The sequence below is a fragment of the Argopecten irradians genome, chromosome 4 (assembly GCF_041381155.1).
Source record: "Argopecten irradians isolate NY chromosome 4, Ai_NY, whole genome shotgun sequence".
In the NCBI taxonomy this organism is placed as follows: Eukaryota; Metazoa; Mollusca; class Bivalvia; order Pectinida; family Pectinidae; genus Argopecten; species Argopecten irradians.
In genome coordinates, this window is record NC_091137.1 from 10,370,462 (window position 1) to 10,390,662 (window position 20,201).

Here is a 20,201-nt window from a genome sequence, read left to right on the forward strand (position 1 = left end):
ATACTTCTTTACTACTGCAGCATGAGTATGGGCAACACATTCTCCTCTCGTTTTCAAACTTACTTTATTCCAAAGTGTGTTTATTTTTTTACGAACGTAGCTAAATTACATTTCCATCCCTTGGCAAAATTTAGAAATGTTATTTTTCCCCTCTTTAAAATTATGCTATAAAATTACACCCCACGCCGAGTAGCGTAGAACGTAGGGTAGCCGACCGCCTTCCGGGCAAAGTTGATGGCTTTCTCACACAGTCGCTGCTGATTGGACAGCGCATAAATCGATCTTATTCATGTAAGCTCCGCCCACAACACCCCTGAACATAGAAAAGATGAGAAAATTTTGATCAAGTTTCAAAACTCGTGTTGTCATAAAGTGGCGTAGACATCAGTGTTGTTTACTTTATCTTTCTAAAAGGAATACTATTTCTGGCTTGATATTGATAGGTTATTTTTACCTACTTTTTATCTGGACACTTTACAACCTCGAAAATGGTGCTTTTATTTTTCCATGATAAAATTAAGATGGAAACGGATGAACGCTCTCCAGATTTGAAACGTGAAAACGAGATGGAAGAAATCAGCAGCGACGATGAAAATGACAATGCTAGTGCTAATGTGGAATCTAATGTGCTAAGAGTGACAAATTTTTCTATCGAAGAAATCTTAAAACCAGACTTTGGAATGAAAAAGACAATCGACGTCAACATGGCGTCTGCATTTTCTGCCTTTACTCCAGTTCGTCACCAAGAAAAACTTTTACCAAGATGTGCTTCTGCTTCATCGTCAATTTCATCGTCGTCATCATCGCCCCGCTCCTGTGGGAGTGTTCCGTCATCGCCGGAAAGTTCCAGTCATACCCCAAAATCTCCGGATGCTGAGGGCCGTCCTTCCTTGTGGCCAGCCTGGGTATATTGTACCCGATACTCCGACAGACCATCATCAGGTAATTAATTGATTCATTCATTAATTAGCATGTGGTTAATTGGTTTTATGCATGAATGTGAATGTAGATTAATTTCATTTTCTTTAATAGTTTTATTGGCGTTTGTTATCCGTTTACTTATAATGTGTTATAGTTACAGAAGATTTAAAAGCAAATATATTTTAAACATACATAATGTAATCAGTGATGCAAAATTTTCATAAGAAATAAATAAACATAATATTGTATATTGTTTTATAAATTATTTAGCAAACATAATTGTAAAACATTTTATAAGAAATGAAGTCTATTTCATTTTTAAACATATTGGATATAAAATTTGTTTAAATGATCACATATATGATATCTGGTTTGAGGTAAAAGGAATGAATACAGTATACAAGTCAAAATGACATATACAATATTTTATTACATGATTATACCTCCCGTTTTCCTTTCTAAAAGAAAAACCAGCCACATGTGGTCCTAAATCTCTTCATAATTTTGAGATACATACATTTCTGAAGAACTCTTGTATTTAAAGCATTAATATCATGCCATAATTTTGCTGTAGAAAATAGTAATGTAGACATTTATATAAGGATATGTTGTAATTGTTGGATTCATGTGATGTATTTTTGTGATATGACAAACTATTTATTTATTACAGTGAACAACATTCTTCTCTCATACTCAATAATTCTTTAAATTGATATCAAGAAACTTTAAAAAAAACATTATTTTTAATCGACAGGAAAACCATAAAAGCAAAAACCATATAATTGATTTAGAGCACTAATGTTCATATGAAATGTACCTTTTATCTTGGTATTATAAAGATTAAATTAACCGCCCTGTAATAAAATCATCAACAATCTTTGATTTTATTTAAACGCTATTAAGCTATTTTCGGGTAATTACTCCTGCACAATTTTTACAATATTTTACCAAAAATAAAAAGTTGCATGATTCTGCAGTATATTAGTTCAGATGTTAAATAAAAGGAAAATAAGGGGTACTTTTAAGGGAATTATACGAATTTGTCAACCCTGTAATGATTTTTATGTATACATTAATTAAGGAGTTTAGAGATATTTTTCTTTGACGTTTTACAATGTTAGCATTAAGAACAGGAAATTGATAGTGAAATTTGTTGGAGAAATTGGCGTATTTAGTGTCGCGGATGGGTTACTTTCGATTGTATAACTATTATGAATATATTTATACGGATATAGACATGGACGATATGTCGTTTATATAGCCCCTTGATCTTAAAGGGAGACATCTTTATCCTATTTGATAAATACTAGGCGTTATGTCCTACAAATTGAGGAAAATGCCGATATTTTGTAAAATTTTAAATGTGCATTTATAATTTAAACATGCTAAAAGTTTATTTCGTTTTACCCTAGAATTTGACTGCTCGTGATTCTTGATCAAAAGCACAGATTCAAATTATAATGTTAAATGCAAATTCACCAACTAAATAAATAAATTAGATTAAAACAATAAGTAAGAATAATCTGTTCATTTTCGGCTGCTTTTAATTTATAGATGTCGAAGCGTTATCAAAGTGTTTCATTTTACTCTTTATTTTTATGATGATTTGAGGTCTCTTATTTTGTTTTGTGCACCAATTCGGACAATATTTATAAATTTGTATTATTAGCTAATGTGCAAATATGTAAAGTAACGAGTAATTGTGTCCATTTAATACCAAATCAGTCATAGTCACACTAGTCTCATTATTAGAGTTACCTAATGAGATAGTAGATCCGGATCGAGCTGTATCCGTCACTCGGTCCAATAAAATAGATTACCCTCTCGACTTGTCAGCCAGCTAATGGAACCCACGATGTAACCAAATAGATTAAGTAGTGTAACGAGTTGGATAGATAACTAATTAGTTTATTTATAAGGGTCTTACAATAAATACTCGAAAGCTACAGGCGAGAAGGACACGGCCCATTTGCAACCATCAAGCTAATAAAATACCCAATAATTGCTTATGTTCTGGATTTTCTCTGGCCGTGACATATAAATAGCTTTCTTAACTTGAAGAGGTAACCAAGTGGGTGACAATAACGATAGGAGAATGTCTCAGCATGACATGTTCAATAATCGATAAATAATTTTAATAGAATCTGGCCTCCTTAGACATTGTTTAATTAAAGAGTCCTCGCTGGGTATATATTATGCTAAGGGGCACACGTTACGTTTTAATTAAAGGTTTCCAGACGTTATTTTCTAAGAGGATATACAGTAAATAAGGGATAGACCTTCCGACAATGACCCGTCTGGCCTTAGTGTTGACATATAAGAAATTAACAGTGTCATTATTCCTTCCCTCCCACTTTTAGCTTGGTAAAACAATAAAATAATTATTTATATTCACACAATCAATAAAGTAAATGAAAATTGCATTCGAGAAACGACAACGAAAATATCAAATACCATATTGGGAGCATCTTTGGAAGATATTTTGCATCTTTATATGAAATTGCAACACAGACTGAACAATACGTAGCTGTTTTAATGGACTTAACAAACTCTATATATACTGCACATGAGCAACTTATCATTCCTTCAAACAAACTTTAAAGTCTCACTTGACAGAGACATGTTGAGATAACGCGTTCATAAATGTTCTAGAATCTCTCATAATCTTTACAATCATCTGTTATATAACAAATCACCAATTACTATTCACACAATTTACTTTACAGGACCAAGATCGAGAAAAATGCGCAAGAACAAGGAAAAGACTGTAGATGAGAAGAGGCCCCGAACGGCCTTCACCAATGATCAACTACAAAGGCTAAAGCGTGAATTTGAGGAATGTCGGTATCTGACGGAGCAGAGGCGGCTGGATCTCGCGCAGGACCTCAACTTGACAGAAGCTCAAATTAAAATCTGGTTCCAGAACAAACGTGCTAAGATAAAGAAATCCTCGGCCCCCAGGAATACTCTAGCTCTCAGCTTAATGGCCCAAGGCTTGTACAATCACTCAACAGTCTCCATCAAAGACGAAGAAACGTAATACTACGAAAGAACTGTTTTAAAATGTTAATTTTATTGGATTGCTATGAATTTGTTAATTTTGCCGAAGAAACGTTGTCTTGCGTTGTTGTTGACGAAATTAACCGAAGAACTTTGATTTTATAATGACTTTGTTGATGATGAACATGTATTGGACATGGATCATCGAACAATGGACATGATGGACACTTTGTGCTAATTAGGCTCTCTAGTCGAACAGTAAGTCTGTACATATATATACACATATACAAGTCAATGTATATTCATTTATTGAAGGAGTTTTGAAAAGAGATGCATATTTGCACATCTTTTCATTATGGTAGCATACCAAAAGGTTTATCTAAATGGAAACTGATACGAATACTAATAAAAGTAATGGGTCTCGTGTAAATTTCAATCAGTGTAATTTGCACGATTACATCTGATCATTAATTCACAAATGTAAAATTATGTTAAGAACTCTACATTCATTTTACAAAAAAGGTAAATCAAAATTATGTGATTTAGCACTGTATTTGCTCCACTGACTTATCTACAGACCTTTTACGTACATGATCATACTTTTAAAAAACAATAGTTAGATATTTCGAAACCATTTTCATCCTTTAAACTAAGTTGTCCGAACTTATCCACGCCGGTTCGTATTCTAGCCTCTGGTGTTTGGTGCGTGGTATGATCAATCACTGTATTGCTAGACAGCTCATTGCATTCACAGGGGACTAACATCTTACCACAAATATAGTCAAACTTCCTATTACATTACACGGGAGGAAACATTGATTTTCAATATCAAATGCCACTTCATGCACACTGATTTCAACTAAGATGTCTTCCACGTTTTCCTTCGGGTATGAATAATGAAATATATTTCTATACCAAAATAGCTTTATAATATCAGGTTTTGAAGGGATCCTGAATGTGCTACATTTAACGATCAACATCCATTTTATATCATATTACATTCTAAGATTATCCTAATTATAAGTATTTTCATATATGTTGATGATGAATTTGAAATTGTTGATTTTCATTCGAGATCTTCCATTCATAACTTTATTTGATTACAGAAAACATTACATAGACACATGCGATGTGAAGACAGGTTAAGATCTACATGTAACTATGTCGTATGAGTAAATTTGAGTCCATGCTGCTATAGTTACATTCATACAATTATAAATACATTTGTTAATGAGAATGTGTGAGTTGTGCTCGTTATAATTATATATTATGTTTTCTAGATGAGAGGACATGAGAACTGTCTGTGATATTTTTATTATGTCTTTTTTCATAATTCTTGTGGATCATATAATGTATAAATACAAATAAATGTGAAATAAAATAGAGAAACAAACATTTATACATGGTTTAGTAATTATTATTATATAATATGAATTATGAAATGATCTAAACGCTGATATTGTCCTCTAATAATTGTGACTGATAGACAACATATAGAATATTGATAGAACTGATAGAAACATTCCCTTGTCTAGGCTATATAACTTCAGATTCTAATGACATCTCTTACAGAAAAGACGACCAAAAATCAAACTATACAAAGAAAGTACACCGGAATAGTTTCGTGGTATTGACCTATTCATTGTACTAATATCCCTTTTTCATTCTATAATATAAACCCGTACGGTAATTCATTGACACACTGTATTGACTTAAGTGACCTTGATTGTACATAACAGAATAACATCCGCCTGTCAGTTCGATCTATACCTTACTCACTGTAAAACAAAAAAAGGCTTTAATCTGAGAGTTTGTAGTACGTGCAAAGTTCTTCTTAAGAATGAATATATTAACATTGTAAGCGGAAGTGTGTGGGGGTCTCTTTCAGACCTTCACTTTCCGAAGTCATTCAGAATAGCACTGGGTGATCTCTGGTTTCAATAGGAACAAAACTGTCCCAGATTGGCTGGCACATGTGTGTCAATGTCTACTTATCGGGAGGCATGACATTTAAGGTAAATGGTTATAATGTGTTAAACTGAAGGAAAGCATTGGCCTTAAATGACCTTGATTTGTTTACAGAGATATATCAGCATCATAATACCTCTGGTATTGGCGAACCTTATAAAATGTCGATGACAGTTGTTGGGAGCTGAAGGAAAATGTTCACCTTAATTATCTGACCAGTTGAATCATTTTGTCGACTACGAGCATTATGTAACACTGTAGTTATTCCAATAACAATAATAATTCCCGTTGATTCATTACCGTTACAAATGCTTATCGTTTTCAATTAGCATTAGGTAGTAGACACAGGCACTTCTATTACCAATGGTCTTGTTTTGGAGTTACCATATAAATCTTAATTCTGTATCATTGTTATTTTTTATCTCAAATACATGTCATGGCATTCCGTTTAAATCTACTTGTCTGTATAACAAGGTTTTATTGAAGTAACTCCGTTTGGATATATTTAATCTGAGAAAGTAACATTCACTGTATCAATCATTCCAAAAACCAAAATCAAAAATGTTTTAGCTTACATTTTCCTCGATAACTGTTTAAGATAACAGTAAAAAGAAGGAGGTTATTAAGTTGATAAAAATCTAAGATTCTACAAATATATATGTATATATATCGAATGAAATAAATACAAAGACATAACTGCACGTAAGTACACATATCACACGTTTCAAAAGTAAAAGAATCAAAATGGTCATAAGAGGATGTAACGGTACAAATGATAATCTAAACTGCTACATGTCATCATGTAAATTGTAAATTAAGCTTACAGTATTTGATTTGTAATTCATTTTTTGTCACTGGTACATAATTCGTATGGCTTTACTTACATTTCCTCTAGCACTTTTACCCATTAATAGAAAAAAATAGCAAATACGCATTTAAAGAAAAAAGAATTTTCTATTCATACTGAAATAATTATTGCATTTCCCAATAAGTAACGTGTTAATATATTTTGTGATTCTGTTAGAAAAGATTTGAGTTTGTGAAAGTTCCAGAAAATCAAATGATACACATAGACTGTGTGTATCTGCACGCATTGTCCTTACCGCTTTGCCATGTACTGAAAGAAGATAGTAACTTTAAAATCATAATTCCTTTCTTCCAGATACATACATTTCTTAAATATTTATGTTTTAAACACAAGGTACCATACTTACATAGTTAGGACACGTACATGTTGGAGATTTGTACGGAACACAAAACCCGTTGTTTTGTAATCTAAAAAATACAATTTATATAGAGCGTTCACACCTAACAATCGATTGTATATGAAAAGGAATTTTCATTCAATAAAGTATTTATCATTTATTGCTAATTGAATATATAAATCGATTGGTGTAATGTAATGCCACATTTATTTATTCTCTAAATTAATTACTAGTATATCATTAGACTGATAGATTTTCTTTTTTTAACATCAAATGTATACAATATTTATATATATATAATGCAATTTATTATTCTCATTTGGAATTTCGCGTTGTGTAATATGTATACAAATCTACGTTTAACGAATTTTGAACTTCCATAACCTAGATAAATCATTATGTTGTTTTGTCTGCATAATAAGGAATAGACGTGTTTTTCATGAACGGTTAATATCAACGGCCTGATTTACCCTCCGGCATCATATGATCGCCAGAAACAGTAAGTAGATATAGAAAACTGATAGGTATCAGCGGATACAAAGAAATCAGATTATTTACCTAATATTACCTACATTTGTTTATCGTCAATACTAAAACAAGATGGCCAATTAAAACTCGATGATAAGAGTATGGAAGTACTGTAAGCATACTTGTAAGGGTGTATATGTAATATATGCAGAGGTATATGAGACAAGGATATACCATCTGGGTCCTGTCACAGACAAACGTATACCTAAAACAGCCACAAACACCCCGGCGGATGGTCGGCACTGTCCGCACACGAGACACATGAATAATTTAATAGTTACGACATGCACTTTTCCTCCTATGCAAAAGTCTAAATTCATATATATTTCTTACTATCTTTCCACTGTTAGTGGATTGTTCTATAATATGATATAGTGCATTTTTCATGAATATAATCTATTATAATTAACCAGTACTACTCGTTTCAAATAAATAAATAAATAAATAAATAAAATTAAAAAAAACACCCAACAACACTAAATGATAATGATAATGAACGAGTTAGTTAATAGTTCGTGCCTTCTTAATTGTTTAGGAACCTACAAACTGGATATATGATAGATAATTTCGGTTTATACGAAGCAAACGTTAGTCTCGTTTGTTATTAATCAAACGCTACATTATCTGTTGACTAAATGCTCTACCTAATGAAAGACGTTGTGTCTTACTGAGCATATCATTATATAAATATATCACCTTTCCATATTATTTTATCTTACCTAGCTATAAAGTATAAAAAAAAATTAATGTTTAATAAATCAGTATTGATATTTGTTCTGAACACAAACACATATCGGTGAGGTTTAGATGTTACAAGTTGCATTTTATACCTTACATTTCGAGTTATCACATTACATCAATTAATATTTCAAATAAAGAACTTTTTTTTAATTTTAAACCAAACTTACAATGGTTTTTATCTTTTATTTTTTGTTTCTATTAAATATTATTCTCGGATAAAAGGATGTTTCAATGTTTATTTCTTTTTGTGATTTGCTATATTTCTTTATTTTTTTGGATGAGTTTATTAGCGATTGGCCTTATTTATATTTTATTACGTTATTATTATATTATTATAATTTTTTCGATTGGCCTTATTGGTTTTGTTAATACCATTATCTACCTGAATTGATTTTCATTATTTTGTTGATATTGTGAGTTATCTCGAGTACTCATTTTTATTTTGTGATACTATTAGTTATCTCGATTGGCTTTCGTTATTTTCGTGATACTATTAGTAATCTCGATTGACTGTTTATTTTGTTGATAGAATGTACTAATTGCTATCTGGATTCGGAAAACAGTATTTCGATAACTCGAATGACTTTATCGATTAAATAGCAAGTTATAACACAAATTCAGCTTAGATGGCTAATATACTAACTGACTCGGTAATTTCAGATATTAAATTTGGGCAACGTTTTGGCACGTCCCTCCAAAATGCCTCAACTGAGCGTGAAACCTATACCTGTCATCCGGGACATGAACTTACCTGGAAAGTAAGACAGGTCACAGAGATATGTTACCTAATTACACTCTCCACCACTTCTATCTTCATCAGGGATCCAATGCCTAGGTCTAGTAGGGGAAGGGTGGCTCTTAAACATACAAAAATATTTAGTCCCTTCAGAACCCATGTGTTCAAATCGTTATTAGCTTAACCATTTGATTAGTGAAACGTTCCTACAAAGGCTGTGAATATATATGCCGGTAGAACTATTTTATTAATTGAAGTGAGTACTTTAGGTAACATTTGGTCAAACAGAAATCATTTTATTGGGATTGTTAAATTGTGATTCCTACATATGGATATTTCACGAAATTTGTTTTAACGTAACGCTACCCAAATTGGTACGCTAACCAAATTGGTAAGTTTTTAATATATATGAAGCAGACTTTTCAGCTTACAATCTAAACTGACAATAACTGTCCAGAAAAACATTAAGCTGTTTTAAAGTAACTGTGACATTTTTCATATTCTTTCCTGTTTCTTGTTAAATGAAAATAATGAAATTGTGAAAAATGCGAAAAACGATTTCGTGCGACAACCCTAAAAACACCACCATGAAAAAAATTGCTAAATGGGATTGTTTTAACAGATATGTATCTTAAATCAATTAAAAATGTTTAAATTTTTCTTAAATTGATTCAAACATTTTAATGTCTAGGCATTAATTAATCAAATAAAATTTAGGAGGTGTACCATTTTGAGAACTCTAACCTTCTGAAACATGGGGCTGGATCGGTCATGCTTCAAAGCTCTCTATTTATAAATATATGCACTACTGACAAGTATACATGTAACAAAATTAAAACTGAAGGCAGCTATTTGTGAAATGGAACGTTATACATGACTTCATGAATTGGAAGTCTCATTCTCAATGTATATAATCTAGGAAAAACAGCGGATTCTTTATTGAACATGTCGAGTTGGAACTGATAGTTTTATATCCTGCCAGAATAAAGTATGGAACGTCTTAATCTATTCCAAGTACATCATTGTACTTTTTACGCAATAATTGAACCCTGTGTGTCTCGTCATTGTTTCAGTGAAACATTGTCAGATGAGTAGCCAAAGTGACAGAATATTGGGCGGGACTATATCACGTAAAACTTAGATCAGCTGTAGAAAATGTTAACCTTGAGCGCAAAAGTCATCGGATGAAGATGTAGAAAAGCAAGAAGATTAGATAAAAAACAAAATCAATGGTCTAAACACACAAACGATGGAAGGATTTAACATCGTGAATCAGAGGGCATGTACCAAGGAACACTTTCAGCTTTTATACCCGATTTGGCGACCAGTACTGGCGCTGAACTCTGAATGAAAAAATGGTTGATTGTTAATATGACTATTGATATTGTTAAAAGATCAATTTATTGACAAAACCTCGATCATTGATGATTAACATTTATAAAAAAGTGAACCGATTATAGGGTTCAAGTACAATATCGAATGGAACAAATATATCATCACATTCAATTCGATTTTCAACTTTTGAATTGAATAAGTTTTTCGTAAACAGTTCGTTCATATGATCGTCGAGATTACATATTTTGTTATCGTACGCAGTACCGTGGATGTCACAGAATTCTACGGATGTATTCACTATCTCTGTATTCAAATTGTGTTAACAATAGAGACAAAATACACATGCACAAAATTTTGACATGAGATGCCGAAAAGGTTAAATATGATATATATGTATAAACTCCGTTAATCGGTTTACACTACAAGACCCAGAGATTTTGAAATTAAGAACTATTATTTCTTATTGAAATCGCAGACCTTCGCTCGACATTGTAGGTGCGATGTTAAAACGGTGGTAACAAAGAAATATTTAGTCAGAAAATGCTATTCTATGAAACCAATTAAGTACTAAATTTGATGTTCCCCATTCAGTTATTGCGAGTCTATAGGCTACTAATGTATTTGTCACATATTTTTGCCGCCTTTTTGTGTACCTGGACTAGATAGTTTAAAGCAGCGCCAATCGGTTATGATCGCAGTTCCCCATGACGTCATGTTTTTACTGCCCTAACCCTTTTCTACACAATTAGATGTTGATAAATTGCTTATTTTATATTTTGAATGAGCATTATGCAGGACCAGAAACTACCGTTTTGTATAAACTATCCTGTTTTCGGTCACAGGAGAGAACCCAGAGCCGTCTTCAGAGAAATATATGCTCAACTTTGGTGAAAAGAAAGGCGAAGTTAAACTGATTTAGAAATGGATATAGGAAGATAAGATAAGATCCTAAATTAAGTCGGTCAATTTTGGGGCAAGACCTTCAAATCTTTATAGTTTTGCATAGAAAGTTTTACAGAGATTCCTGTTGAAAATCCACCAAAAAGGTCCATTTGTTCTAAAATACTAAGCGTTCTATGGCATCCGCAATGCGAATTTATGTCAAACATAGGTCATCCACTTAGTTAGGGCTTATTTCTTATACCCATTTGTAATTTTTTTTTTGGAACTCATCTGTCAACCATTACGAAAATTAAGCACCTTCTAGCTATTACTGTTGATAATATGTAAGATCACACATTGTTTATGTCAAATAGAAAAAAAAGTTGTTTTTGAATGTGTTGGTATGTTTTCATTTAATGATTTTTAGAGTCTGTGGAATGCATATGCATCGATGAGATATTGATTATAACGGAAGGAATCTATTGTCCTGAATATCCACCAGATCGTAAATACACTGTAAATTGTTGTCTATATATAACAATAATGTACTATAAATAACGTTATAAAGGTGTATAGGAATAGCTTATTTAAACAGAGACGATCCCTGTGTTGTCCCCACCCAATAAAGCCATCAGTCGCGCCTGTCAGCTACACAATACCACCAGTGGAACCCTGTAGGGAGTACATTATTCCGACATTATCAATCCACTACCACCTCTCGACTTAGCAGTTAAGTCAATTTTCTAGTCGCTACGACTACCCTACCCGTGGCGCGCTTTTTACAACGCAGGATATCAATATAAAGAGTTTGTGATCATGCTACAAAACGTCGAGTATCAATTTCATTCCCTCGAGGGAAATAAAACACTATTTCAACAACCACGATGAAAAATTTAAACTCCTTGAATGACGTCCCGTGAGCATTCACGTTAGAAATTAGAGTAGCATCATTGTGTTGGATTAAGGTATGGTATTTGTGGAACCAAGCTTGCATAATACTGGTACTTAATGTCACAGGGGCATAACATCCACTCAAGTTGGATTAGAAACCACGACATCCCACCTTTGCAATACCTGCCAAATATCTATTTATGCCCCTTCTAGGGGCATCCTAACTGTCGCTGAATTTATTACCGCTGTCTGTCGACCATGCGCCGGTATTCAGTCTGTGAAATTGGGGTCAAGACGATGTTTATGTTGTATTCAAACTCGAGTATCTCTTTAAAACGTTAAAAGATAACTTTCTGTCTCTCCAACATAATATCTGTAGTAGTCAGGTTAAGGGGATTCATATAATGTGACCTAAAGAGTGGAATATATATTTTATTCAACAATTATCCAACGTTTTATATACACAAATGTTTATTATAATCAAATGTGATTCGAGTATCTGATATACAAAAAAATGCTGAAAAAGCCGACATATGGCCATCAGCTTAACCTGAATTAGAGGAGTTTTACCAACAAATAGAATAACATGATACATAAATCGATTAGATTTAAATATCCAAATGCTTATTCAGTGTCACAAGTTCCGTAATTATCGTGCACATAACCTACCATGATTTTTCCATGTCTAATATTACAGTATAAATCAATATCCGACAACAGGTTCCCATAAGCATGTCCTTGCGACTGTTGGCGGAAAAAAATCAACAATAGGAAATACCTAGACGTTAAGGTCAAAGGTGTTCCGAAGATATTCCAAACTTATTGGTACCTTCATCTATTTAATTAAATCAATTAACTCCCCGATTTCCAATTCCGGGTATATCTTTACCATACTTTGACCCAAATTTGAATGACAAGCAGAGCATAAGTATGTGTAACACTCGGTTCGAATCATCCTGTACAAAACTTTTGTCTTCTCGTCTATATCCCATTCGTGTTGAAAACCAATGATATTTAAAACAATTCTGAAGGGATGCCATGCTACTTATAATGAGATGTACATACGGATGTAAAACTACCATAATTAAATCTAGTTATAAGCATAGAAAAAGGGAACTAATCGTGTATAGCAGATGAGAGTACACTTACATATTACCGTACTACGCAGGTGTCAGGAGTGTGGACACGACGACATAATTTAGATGTTTTATAAATTATTCAGATATGGACTTTAAATAGGTATGAGAATGAACCTCATTATGATGGATATCTAGGCACCACAATAATGAAATACTAAAGAAGTTTTAACTTGATGGAGAGTGTAAAGGAGTTTTATTATGATGAAACGTCGGCGTTGTGTACCCGTCATTAAACTGACGGATCGCCCAGAACTGAAGAGATGGTACAACTAGATGTTTAAAGGCTATCAAGTTATGTCACCGCTTTATATAACAATTTTATCGTCTATTTTGATTCAATTACGCATTGTCAGTGAGTAGAGTACATAATATTATCAATGCAAAACGAAACCACACGCTTTCACCTAACGATGATTCAGCCAGATGCGAATCAGCCTTTCGGAATAAACATCGCATTTTTCCACAATAACTTTATCAGTGTAATAGGACTCATTTAAATATATTTTAACTTTACTGTCAACTTCTATGGCATATATATACAGTCGTGTCATCCGGCTACAAAGGAACTCTCTACGATCTTTAATCTTCATGGTTTTAGATTACATAGATACGTGAGAATCAATTTACAAAATAATAAGAATATAAATCTTAAGATACCAATACCGATGGAGTTTAACTGCATAAGAGCGGGGCCAAAGTTGGGACATGATATTAAATACAGTTTTACTTCATAAGAAAAAAGACATTAAGTTGTTTCAGAAATATTACCATATTATACGGCTCTATAGTGTTCTCGTAGCCTGCTTTTCATGTCATTTTAATGATGTGTTCTAATACATTATTCATCAGCCGGTTACCTTTTACTGATGTAATCACTATATTCACGCTGTCACTACCAGTTACGTCACTGGCCGAAAACACGTTCCTATTACATATTTGGTTGTAATGATCTTTAAAGACTATTCAAACTAGAATTCTTACAAAGAATATACACTACAAACATATTTAACTACAAAGCTACGAGGATAACTATTTGTTGTAGCAAGTCTGGATTATTCTTTAAGATTTCTGTTGAAAACTGCTGATCCATCTCCAAGTTACTATAACATTACAAATAAAAACCTAGAATGCTAAAACGTTATTTGCATTGTACCATGTATCTATCAAGACATGTTAAAAACAATTTACATAAATGGCGATGAAATACAAAATCATATCAAATCTGAACCACTAAATGTTGCAGTCTTGCGAACAAATTATTTGTTTTTAATTGTAATATATTTCTTGTAATATTTAAAGGCCTATTCATTGATGAAAAGAATGTGTCTTTTTCCATATCTTTGCGCAAAACGCGAAAAGTGATTTCAAAAAGGCAAAGTTTAATTTCTTACACAATAAGATTTAGTGAAATACATCAAGAAATGTATAATCTAAGAGCTTTATATCGTTAATGTAAGTTTGCGGTGATAATTAAGAAATCCAGTGTTATCTATTTTTCACATATTTTTATTTGTATCTGTTTTCCCAACAGAACCAGCAATGACAGCCAAGCGGCATATTCATCATGATGATTGCGATTAAAGCAAACCTTCCACGCAACATCCCTGCATTCCGAAACCATCATGTCCAACTCGAACATCTAGTCCTGTGTTTCGCCCTTTGTTTTGTTATTGTCTTTATTGATTACTGAAGGAACAGTCCACAATGGAAGTGTTCGGGAAATAAAGCCTATTGGAGAATTACTGTCATCGGGAACAACCCCCCCCCCATCTTTGTGATTTGCCAGTAGACAAACCATTTATAATGCCATATTTCTTCACTCATTATTTCTCATTTGTGATTTTGATACAGTTTTAATTATTTCACCCGACATGATTCCAACGTCAATGAGGCAGCAACAAACTGCGCTGAAATATCGTGCGATATACTCTATACGGGAATCTTCATACAAACATACATTATTATTTTTGATCTGCTTTTGTTTAATCATTTTGGGCTTTGTTAACAATTGTTGTCTTGTCGGTCAATTTTATTAGATAGGAAGTGATAACGAACGTTTAATGAACGATCGTATGGTCGTACAATATCCAATGCCGATGTACATCAGGGAGGTAATTAAAACATTAACACCACAGGTATTTACATATTCAAATGAGTGGCGTTACAATGGTACCACAGTTTACAGTTAATATGGTAATTAGGCACACCTTATGAATATTTCACAAACATTCTGCAACGAACAATATTGCACGGAGCGAAATATAAAACTGGATATGATTACATATATGATTTATCAGGAGCTACATCCGAGCAAATGAGTTGATGGGAAAAGATAAGCCAGTGCCAAGTGAAAAGGAGAACAAGTTTTATAGCTTTGCATGAATTTGATTTTTTATGCCATACTGTTATTTCGCTTCACTAATAGCATATCATTATGCTTTTTTATACAAAGGAGTTCGCACATAATTTTTCCGGAATATGGGCAATATTACATAAATATCACAGAAAATATAATCTCTTATATGTAAAATATATGTAACGAGAAATTAGACGAAACTATAAGCAATGATATACATTGACACATTCCATTGACAAATATAAATTTTTAATGATAGTATCAGTCGTAATGTACGACTATGATAATAATAAAGTTTAATCAAACACTTTTTAAACAAAACTTATTTTGTTTTTATAGTATGTCATCGATGAAAATTGTTTTCAATGAATGATGTGATTTAATGAACCAATTAACATGAAAGAAGTTATACACAGGACGTCTCACTGTTGATTTAAGTTTTACTACAACGCTGCGTTATTATGCTAAAAATTTAGTTAAAAGAATAATATATTATACAATGTATTATTTAATGTTTCTTTGTTTTAATACTAAACCAGACTTTCTAATTGGTCGATTCATTTTCTTCACACTTCTATAAAAACATAATCCGAGAACAGCTCGAAACCCAACGTTATCATGACATCACAATAAAGACATCGCCATTGTATAATGATTTGGGAAAATACTACTTTGGAAAATTAAACGAATCATACGTTTAAAAGTATTTTGTTTTATCAAGTAGTCTGAAAAACTATATACGTGTATTAGTATTAATATCACTGTTTTTATGTCATTGAGTTATGAAAGAAATTTTGTTAGCAACCCTTTATGAGAATCCGAATAATAATGAAAAAATTAAATGATGTGCAATTTTATTGTAGAGCGCATTTTCTGGTGCGAAAGCGCAAAAAGAAGAAAAAAAAACACGCCAAAATTGTATGTTTACAATAATATAGAATGATGTAAAGTAAATAATATACACTTTCCAAAGATAGACACGGTTCATTTTTTGTAAGTGTCGGAGAACGTACGAGGTATGCTCTGCCGAGGGGTATTTTGTGTAAGTGTCGGAGTACGTACGAGGTATGATCTGCCGAGGGGTATTTTGTGTAGACTTTTGCAAACCGACAAGAAGCAAACTGTGAACTCAAAATAGCCTCTAACAGCAAAAGAAGTCTTTCTACCATACATCATGAGAAATAGACCTATTTTCACTGGACAGGTATTTAGAAAATACTGTTACCTGATATGAGTTAGCCAGAAGATAATACATCTTACTTTGGCAGGAAAAACAGACTCTCCATACCATTAACACGGGCATATATATTTTACGGGTGTGTGTTAGTGATAGGTATGTTATTTTAACTTAACTAGCTCCCACGTAAATGACGACAACGTCTTTATATCACTGACAAGTGTCATTTCCTGATAAAGATCTCGATAGCAGGGCCGCAATTTCATTATATTCTCAATACAGAGGCCAAACACCTGAGATGAAAATTAATTAAACTCCCCACGATAAAGATCAAATAAAGTAGACATATTAGATCGCTCCCAAACACAGGTAACATTGACATGGAACATTGGACTTATCACTTCAGATTATCATAAATTAGGCGTTTATTTTTGATAGGCTTTTTAATTCATGGCTTCATTATAGTAATATGTATATATGCTGCAATTTATGATGACATAATGATCTATTGTAGATTTGTTTGTTACGCACATAAATATTTTATCTTTATTTAGTTCTGATACTTTGTACATGTATCATATCAATCCTTTTTTATTTCATAGTTTTGTCTTGACGTCGGAAGCTTACTCAGTGTAAGATTCCTTCTGTTTTATTTCCATTCTGCGTTCTAACCCTTAATAAAATGGTTACAAATGTAATGTCATTAAAATTAATACATTGTACAATAGAGATTGTCTTAGCTCCATGTACAGTGATATACAAAAAATAAGGTACATGTCCTTATAATACGATTGGCCAACAGTATTGGCATTCAGTGAGTGGTGCCGCTTTATTTTTATATGGAAGCAAACACAAAAAAATATTGAATTATCATATTGGTATGTGAGTCCTTTGGTCGGTTCCTATATATTTAGATTGTTATTTAACTTAGAGGTAAATGGGTCCGTAGCTAGCCTTCACTCCCGTGTGCAAGACCAGACTATTACAATTTACAATACGAATCGGTCTATGTGGACACCTGGAATTTTTACACCATGACAAGTAAACTACACGAGGAACAAGACAATAAAATACAATGTCTGATAATATACTCGCAGGTGTGATAATCATATTTCAACCAACCATCACTTCTCATGTATATTTATGTTTATGACGAAGTTAACTAAATTGCCATTTCTTCTGTACACTGAAATCATAATACGTGTTTGTTCTGATTATTATGTTTATCATTATATTTTTTGAAAATGAAATTAATAAAGTTGTTGACGATGTGGTAGTACTGGTTGTGATGATCTGATGAGACTGCTCTCAATTACTTCGGTAATTATACCCCGTAATCAAACACACCCGAAATGATCCTATCGAAAACAACTTGTCAGTTTATAACGATATTTACAATCAATTACCCGATACTATCACCGAACACCTGTCCATGCTCCTCTGTAACATAGCCTAGCCATGTGACAGAGACTTATTATATGTTTTTTTTTTAAATATTATTTTTACAGGCAACAGACGGGACAAAGGACAAAAGAGGAAGGTTTACAGAAAGTTTCGGTCGGAGTCCATTGTCGGAACGGATATATTAGCATTTTCAACTTGATGTAACGAATTTAATCAAGAAAATTGGTAAACATTTTGGTAAACAAGTTGAATAGAATACTTCTTCTCGCTAAAAGTATTTTTCCTGTTCAATTTAGTTAGATACATAATAAATTGTTTTAATCTAACTATATAAGAAGCATGAAAAACATTTAGAAAGCTGACCAGAAAATTATTTTGTCTAGTTGACTCTCTGGAAAACTCACCAGCGTCATACTTTGTAATTGTTAACAGTTTAACAAGTAAAAGCAGCAATTAGGAAGGCGTGTTATTGGGTTGAAAATTGATTAAATGACGTATTTTCCACCCATTTATTAACATGGTATCACCCTCAACTTCTTATAATTTCCACCAGTAATTGGACCTAAAAGGCAACAACATACGCTTTATTAAGTGATAATGATATTACCTGGCGGTGAAACGTTAAGCCGATTTTATCATCTGCCTCATATTTGTTATCCCAATTAGATTCAATTTCAAAATTATTTGGCAATATTACTTAACATCAAAATCGACTGTGCCTTTGTATGCTTTATTGGACAAAAAATGTACATCGACAAATGAATGTGCTTAGAACCTGTGTCGATTAATGCGTACTTTTTATATTGTATTTTAGCTTTATGCGTGATACTGGTTTAAAACAAATTTTGTTCAGTCAACACTTAGTTTAATCAGCTTTTTTTTTTAATTCAAATGCCCTTTTCTACTCCGATAGAATGAACCGGAAAGACCATTGATCTTTTAAGGTACTATGTACATCCAGATTTCATCGTTTCTATAAATGTTGTGATATAGATGTTTATACATACCAGCTCATATTAAGAATGATTCCATGACCATTATTATTTATTATAACGGGATTACCATAACAATAAAACAAACTGATGATGATTAAACATTTAACCTTTATTTGTCACACACGCCTGGGCAATTAGAAAGTTTCATTTTATTTTTTTTCTTTCTTTTATACACATTTTGTCTTTCATGTAGCCTAGTAAAGTTTTGAAAAAAATGTGATATATCAGCAAATTTAAAAACAATGAAAATATTAAAGTGCATTGTAGTATTAAAATCGTGATTAATCGTAGTTTTAATATCCAAACACTATATATGAGGCAGATGCCAATTTCCTTTACGTAAACAAGAAATTACATATTAAGTAGTCAGGACAAAAAATAAACTTAAATCTATACAATTCTTCAAAGTTTATCAATAATCTAACACAAGTGTTACTTAAAGAACAGTACCACATTAATAAATACTAAGGTAACTAAAATATAGGAAATACACATAATTATATATTACTTTCAGTGGGGCCGACTTTATAGAATATATTGTACATCTATCATACTGCTAACAACTTAACATATGATGCTAACTGCTCTAATTATATGTTTATGTTAACGCAACATAATGGAAATTGTTAATGTATATTTCCTTGACAAATTACCTTGCAATGGGCCTGAATGTGCTGACAGACAACCCAGTAACGAGCCGACATATACGCCCATGATTGAAGTTGAATATTTATACCTCACGCTGAGTTGCTATTTTGAACCAATCCGTTCTATGTCAATGCAAAAGTTATCTTCAGTGCAAAGCTATTGGCTTTGATCATAAAATAATTGTGATAATTGTTGAAGTGACTTTTCCCTTTATGCTATAATTCCAGAAACAATATGTTGTGCATGCCTTAGTACTATGGTCATCTGATAGGGTT

The 20,201-nt window shown here is 32.5% G+C and overlaps 1 protein-coding gene across 1 annotated transcript; it reads left to right on the forward strand.

Moving 5' to 3' along the window:
- The first annotated feature begins 372 nt into the window (after positions 1 to 372).
- Positions 373 to 5,320, forward strand: LOC138320568 (homeobox protein engrailed-1-B-like). Its single transcript, XM_069263624.1, has 2 exons — positions 373 to 942; positions 3,648 to 5,320. The coding sequence occupies exons 1-2, from the start codon at positions 489 to 491 to the stop codon at positions 3,959 to 3,961; spliced, it is 768 nt and encodes a 255-aa protein (XP_069119725.1). The 5' UTR covers positions 373 to 488; the 3' UTR covers positions 3,962 to 5,320.
- Positions 5,321 to 20,201: the final 14,881 nt, after the last annotated feature.